Source organism: Onychomys torridus, chromosome 6, assembly GCF_903995425.1.
Source record: "Onychomys torridus chromosome 6, mOncTor1.1, whole genome shotgun sequence".
In the NCBI taxonomy this organism is placed as follows: Eukaryota; Metazoa; Chordata; class Mammalia; order Rodentia; family Cricetidae; genus Onychomys; species Onychomys torridus.
The window spans coordinates 68,194,376-68,201,750 of record NC_050448.1 but is presented as its reverse complement, the minus strand read 5'-3'; the positions used below and the strand labels follow the sequence as shown (position 1 = coordinate 68,201,750).

The 7,375-nt window shown below is 43.6% G+C and overlaps 1 protein-coding gene across 1 annotated transcript; it reads left to right on the top strand.

Moving 5' to 3' along the window:
* The first annotated feature begins 3,141 nt into the window (after positions 1-3,141).
* Positions 3,142-4,966, top strand: LOC118586191 (putative small proline-rich protein 5). Its single transcript, XM_036191342.1, has 2 exons — positions 3,142-3,227; positions 4,696-4,966. The coding sequence occupies exons 1-2, from the start codon at positions 3,142-3,144 to the stop codon at positions 4,964-4,966; spliced, it is 357 nt and encodes a 118-aa protein (XP_036047235.1).
* The last annotated feature ends 2,409 nt before the right edge of the window (positions 4,967-7,375 follow it).

The window sequence follows — 7,375 nt, the reverse complement described above, 5'->3', positions numbered from 1 at the left end:
TATGCTTTGGAAATTGGTAGAAGATACCACTTTCAACCCTATCAACTTTTAGAGTGCTAGTCTATGTTCACATAAGCACATGGATACAGTGTGTGTGTGTACATATGTGTGTGTAAGTGAGATGGAGGATTGAAGGAAGTGACAGAAAAGGAAACTGATGAAGGTCAGTGGGATGTATCATCCAGAGACTAGAATAAGCATTGGTTTTATTAGTGACTTCTAGATTACATTCTCCTTTGGTCCTCTGGCAGCAGAGGCAATATTGCATCACACATTTTTGAGGTTGCCAACCTCACCACAAATGTCTGTTCTGGGTGGTTAGGCACATGTAAGAAAAGATTTACCAAATTTTGCACCCCAAATATATCAATTGAAGGTTTGAAGGAGGTTGTTCACAATTTACTCGGCAATATAGACATCATACTAAAGCCCCTTGAGTTTCGTGTACTCAGCTAATCTAAGATGAACAGCAAAATTAAATATGTAAAGGACAAGTAGGAGGCAAGAATAAAGCATTAGGTATCTCACCACCTCATCCCATTAACAGAGCTCTAGTTCCCAAAGGCAGACATAACTAGCAGAGCTATTCCCTGCTTTGTTTCCTTAGAAAAATCAAGAGCCTGGCTGCCCTCTTCCCCTGTGTTCTAAGCACAGGTACAGTGAGTGATGCATGGGCAGCTCATCCTAATGAGCTGCCTATGCCAGGAAACCTACCCATATAGCCTTTTTTTTTTTTTTGCTATTTTTTCAGGTCCTGGGATAAAACTCCTTCCATTTAGGCATGGTTATTTCTAGGTAAATGCTACCAGGCTGAAGGAATTTACCTCTTAAGAAAATCTGGATTCCTTTGAGTCTCTCTTAGTTCCTTGCCCCCACACAGCCTATGGTCCAAGTTGACCAGGACTGTAGTTTAAGAGAGACACACTGGTTGGTGTCTTCAAATGCAGTAGAATATCTTCCAAAGATCTTAAGGAAATCTAAAGTGTTCAGGGAAGCCATAGCTACACCCAATGTTGACATTAAGAATGTACCATCCTCAGAATGCAGGTGGCTTGTCTACTTCCATTTATTTCTTTCAATTCACAATTCTGTTCATTCACAATGCATTTTAATTGACAAATGATAACTTTATATTTATAGTGTGCAATGTGATGTTTTGATATATGTATTACCTAGCATCTTATTTGAGCTAGTTAATATGTACTTACAGTTGATGAGAAACCATGGGTGTGGATGAGCTTCTGCACTAGCCCCAGCACTGGTACCAAACTGGAATTTAATCCCTTGTGCTAAAGTGTCATGTTTTAAAAATACAACACAACTGTTGAATTATTTATATTTCCCTCTAGGAAACAGGAAAGAGATGTAGGAGGGGAGAAAGAGGAGCTGTAGGCAAAGAGAAAGAGAAGGGGAAGAGATGACATAGAGAATGGAGAAAGAGGGAAGGAGAAGGAGAAGGGGGAAGAAGAGGAAGAGGGGAAGGAGAAACAGGAGGGAAGAAAGGGGAGGGAAGTGAAGAAGAAGAGAGGAGGGTTCCCAAAGCTGGTAAGTTTCAACTTCATAAGAAAGGGGATTTTAAAACAACCACTCTGTTCCTATTGTTCTGTTTCGGCTTTCCTCAGTCCTTCTCTCTCTGTGTGTCTGTCTCAACTCATTAGAATAGTCAATATATTTTATAGAATGAGAGTGATGTGTTACTCAATTCTAGGACTGCAAATAAATGCTACTAAAAATCTTTAAATTTGTTTTAATTTTCTCCTTTGACACGGGTCTTTTTCTCTTTTTTATTTTAGTGTGTGTTCGTTGTTATAGGGAATGCTCAGTCAAGAACTCAGGATGTCCTGTGTGTAACAGCCATGTCATGTTCAGGAGCCAGCCTTCCATAGCTTGCATCCTCATCCTCCAGCTCTTACCTCTTTGCTGCCCCCTCTTCTGCATTGTGCGTGCCCTTAGACACACATGAACTCAGATCAACCACAGATTCCCACACAAGACCTACACAGACATTTTTTATATTTCCAAGTAATCAGAACACCAGAAAATCTAGCCTCTTTAGTTGGTTGATCATTCTCATTTAATGTTGCCCCCATGAATATAGTAATCTTGTTATTCCTCCTATCTCTTTAACTCAGTATCTGAAGACATTGAGTGGCAAATGCCATTACCTGCCTTCGTTTCCCTTCAGCTACCTATTTGGTATTTCTTGAGCCCATCTTGCTCTGGTATTTAAAACTCAATTTCATGAAACACCTAACAGTTGAACACACATTTACCCAAACATTTTGTGGAGGCTCTTCATTTTAATCCCTGTTCCTGACATGCAGGGTGGTGTCATTTGTTCATGAGGATAAGGAAGCAGAAGCTTAAACACATTAAGTGCTCAGTCACTCAAGCAGCAAAAGGTAGTTCCCCAGCTGGAGCACCACTCCATCCTTCAACAGAAGGACAATATTGAAGTCTGTGCCTAGTACCATCCCCCTCTGTTCCAGGCTCCCCAACAGGAGTGTGAAGGAAACCAGGGCTGCTGCCTTCAGAGCCTAGACTCCACCACCCAGCCAGCAGGAGTCTTCCATGAGCTCATGCTAAGTCAATGCTCCCTACTTCCCCCACCTCTCCACCAGTGCTCATGATTATCACTTCTGAGAACCATGCAGTCTGAGTAACTTATACATATGCAGAGAACAGAGAGATAAGCATCGTCTACTGTAACCACCCAGATTATCTTAATGGGACCTAATGGTTTTCCCAATAGCAGGCAGGACAGAGGACTGAAGTCCCTAATTTATTGCTTAGATGACAAGAACAAGAATAAAATCACTTTGTCTTCCTACCAGTTCAGTCTGAAAGCTACTCTGAGCATGGGGCAAATCAAAGACTTAATTTTTCTGAAGTTAATGAGACCCTAAGAGAACCAGTCATCTCCTCTGCCATTCTCTGACAACAAAGCTATCTGCACAGACTCCTAGAGCTACCTCAACCCCCCTGCCAACCAGAACTTCCCAGAACACTCCCCTCATAGCCCTCACAGCCCCCGCACCCAGCACTGTCCTGAACGCCTGCTTGGGACTATCCCAGATGCCAAGGTTCTAAGTCAAAAGTCACGAGTGGATTTGGAAATCCAAGACCAACCCTTGTAAAGCGATGGGGAGGTGGAACAAGGGCGATGGTGAAGTCATTGTCATCCCCAAGTCCTGCCATGCCAAGAGGGAGGCTGCCAGCCCTAGGGGGTGAGCAAGACCTGAAATTTGAGGAAGGGCAGATGGGTCCTATTGTGACTAGAGACTAATTAGTACACCCCAGTCCGAGGCCACCTCATTGCCCCAGGCAGAGATGTGATATGTATAAAAGGTGGGCCAGCTGAGAGCGTCCCAAACAGCTCAGCATCTCTACACTCCAGTCTCTGGTGAATTCTGGTAAGTCCTTTGAGGTAAGGCCCTCACAGCTGCCTGGCTCCGCATATATTCCAACTCCTGGGAGTAGAGGATGGAGCTCTGGGTGGTCAGAAAGGGAGGCTTTCTCTGGGCACCTGCCTCTTCCCTATCATTTTAAACCAATCTACCTTGGACCTGCAAGTCATCTGGCTGATGGCTGATGATCTGGGGAGACTGAGCTGAAACCAGAAGAGGGCTGTACAAGAGAAACAGTGTCCCAAAGACTTGCTGGCATGGTGCAGGCATGGTGCCTCCCCAGGTGTTAAGAAGGAACCCGAAGGAGAGGGTGACCAGCTCTAGGCTCACTGGCAGGGAGATAATCCGGGTCCAGGGAAGAAGTGAAGCAGGCTGCCTCAGGGCAGAGGAGGGGAAGACTGGAAATACAGAACATCAGGGACAGGACAATGAAGCCTTAAGAAGGTCCCTGTTCTGGGGACCAAGAGAACCCCCTCCACCCTCCCATGCTTAATGGCTATGCAACTGAGCTCCCCTGCTTTTCTGAGTAGCTTTCCTCAAAAGCAGTCAAGAGGCTGAAGCTAGATGGTTTTGCAGTATCTACCTCTGGTTCTCTCTGTTCTGAAAATTGCTTTAGAGAATGGCTAAGATGTTTCTTTTGAATTCTTATACATGTATTTGTTAAGTAGACACTGTGCTAAGTAAGTGCTAGAGTTGCTGTGGATGGATGGATTCTAATACACACATCCACACATGTTAGCAAGCTTGGATGTATTTTTACATGCCAATTTAGACAGTAACTCCAGAAGAGGCTGGTATGGAAAAGCACATTGATGATAACCAAAAGGGTGTAGTTGTTTAGGCAGGATTCAGATCCTAGAAAATTCTGTCTTCATATGCACAGTTTTCTTCATAACACACATAGCTATTTAGCTGTCTATATTTCTACCTTCTTTCTCTTTCTTAATGTCTTTCTCCTTCTTCCCTTTTTAAAGTTTCTTTTACATTTTTCTTCTTCCATCCTTTCTTTCCTTCCACATCCCTTCTTCCCTCCTTCATCCTTTCCTTTTTAATTAATTTTTTTTCCAGAAAGAGCTGAAACAGCTTACAGACATTTAGTTAAACTTAATATGTAAGCAAGTATGGATGTACACACACACACACACACACACACACACACACACACACACACACACACCTTAAATACACGAAACAATCAGGTCACTGTCAAAACAGTGAATGTCAAGGAGAGTCACCTGGCTCCGGGATCTATGGCTCAACCTGCCTCATTATTTGTGTTTGTTTCTAGTTGGAAATCCAGAATGTCTCAGCAGAAGCAGAAGCAGTGCGCCCCTCCACAGCAGTGCGCCCCCCCACAGCAGTGCGCCCCTCCACAGCAGTGCTGCCCCCCACCCCAGCAGTGCGCGCCCCCACAGCAGTGCGCCCCCCCACAGCAGTGCGCTCCCCCGCAGCAATGCTGCCCCCAACCTCAGCAGACCAAGCAGCCTTGCCAGCCTCCTCCCAAGTGCCAACAGAAGTGTCCTCCACCCCAGCAGTGCCAGAAGTCCAAGCAGAAGTGAGCTCTCAGTTTGCGGCCAGAGGAGAATTCCCAAGACAGAACGAGACATCTTTCCTTCTTGGCTTTTTGGTCAGCATCTGGTATTCCTTCCCGCATCAGCCATGTGTGGGTTCACCGCTGCTTCTGGATGCAGTCATATTTCACACTTGGAAAAGAAGCTTCTAGGCTTCAGCTTCCTAGATCTCAGCCCCTTCTTAATTAGCAGTTGCAGTTTGCATCTCTGACGAAGATCTGCTTCTAAACTGTCTAATCATCTTCGCTGACAAGTGTCTACATCACCCTGCTGGAAATCCAGGCGGCACGCCCAGACGCCCTTTCCCATCACCCTTCCCAAACAATTAAAAGAGAATTCCTCTGGCACCAAATGTCTCTGATGATTCTGTTGTTGAAAACATTGCATTCCTGAGGATTTGTATGCCTTTCCCACCCCAAACTTCCAGTGTATTGAGGGGAGAGGGTGTGGAGATGTGTACTGCTTAAATACCAGGACATTTTCAAGGGTCCTGTTGGAGTAAAGCATTAGAAGTAGGTGCTTCTTCATTGAGAAGTGTATCTGTGCTCACTTCTGTGCCCATGCATCATGTACACACACACACACACACACACACACACACACACACACACACAGAGAGAGAGAGAGAGAGAGAGAGAGAGAGAGAGAGAGAGAGAGACACCATACAGAAACTATAGAGCATAGTGTACAATAGAGAATGTGTGTGAGGTAAACATACCTTCCTTGGTAAGAGAACTCAGCAGAAAAAAAAAAAAAAAAAAAAAAAAACACTGTACAGTATTGAAAAAGTTTGGAAAGAAATAAATTCCAACTCAGAGCACAGTCCAGAGCCTGATGGGTCTAAGGAAATTGAAAACAGTCTCAAATTTTTTCCCATAAGAGGCCAGTTTCTCCAAGCTAGCCAAGTGTACAGTTAAGAGGTAGTCTAAGCGAACAGTGTGTGCCCACCACACATGTACCCAACTGTCACAAGGAGATTTTTATCAGAATCTCAGATCTTATCTTTTTTCCAGGTTGGAGATTCTCTTAGGCCATTTCTCTGGTTGGTAAATAATTCAGGCCCATACATAATGCAAACTTCTGGTCGGGGGTGGGAGGTGGGGGTGGCACATGCCTTTAGTCCCAGCACTCAGAAGGCAGAGACAGGTGGATCTCTGTGAGTTCAAGGCCAGCCTGGGCTACAGAGTGAGTTCCAAGAAAGGTGCAAAGCTACACAGAGAAACCCTGTCTTGAAAACCAAATAAATAGATAAATGAATAAATAAATAAATAAATGAATAAATGAATGAAATAAAACATAAAATACACTTCCTATCTCTATTGTTTTAATTATCTGCCTCCATTTAGTTCTTTTAAAATAAGATTTATGTGAAGGGCAAGAGAGATGAATCAGCAGGTAAGAACAGTGGATACTCTTGCAAAAGACCTGGGTTCAGTTCCCAGCATCCATGTGGCTCTCACCACTGTCTGTATCTCCAGTTCCATGGCATCAGACACACTCTTCTGCCCTTTGTAGGAATGGCACCAATATGATACACTGAAACACATGCAGGCAAAATACCCATACACATAAAATAAAAATAAATAAATCCTTGGGAAAAAATTACTTTACTTTAAATTTTACATATCAGGGTATGTGTACAAGAGTGCAGGTGTCTGGACCCAGAGTTATAGGCAATTGTAAGCCACCCAACCTGTATGGGGGCTGGGAATTGAATTCAGGGCTTCTGCAAGACCAGCAAGGGATATTAACAGTTGCTGAGTCATCTTTCCAGATCCAACCCCCATTTCTTTCCATCAGACTTCTGTTTTACAAAAACAGTCTGCAAATTTGAGCATGTAAACCTTCTGTTTCTATACCTCCATTTTTTATAATGATTCTGGGTCCCAAGAGAAAATCACTGAGAATCCACAGAAATACACAAAAAAGAAAATGATACAAATTTTAAAGCTTGGATTATCCCCAACATATATTATAAACTCTGAAGACTGCAAGGTTGGCTTAAGACCAAAGTTTCTAGTTTCCTTGAATGGATAAGCAATTTTTCTCCATCATGCATTCAGCCCACCTATGCATCATGTATTAACATCTTCCCATTTGCTCATCTAGCTACCTGTCTATCATTTTCTCGGAATGTGATGAACATGATACAAATGTAGAAATGTGGTGCAGGGTTCCAGGCCTCTTGGTTTAACAACTCCCATAAAAGTTGAGACACCAATATAACAAGGGCAGTTAGACAAAGCCAAATCTGATGAAGGGGTGGCCTGAGTTGTGTGTAGCCTCACTCATGGCTCTGGCATATCAGAGAAGACACAATGAGAACAAATCCAATCTTCTGAGGGAAGGGAGGAGAAGCTGGTCATGCTATAGTTACAGCGCTTATCACAGGGACCT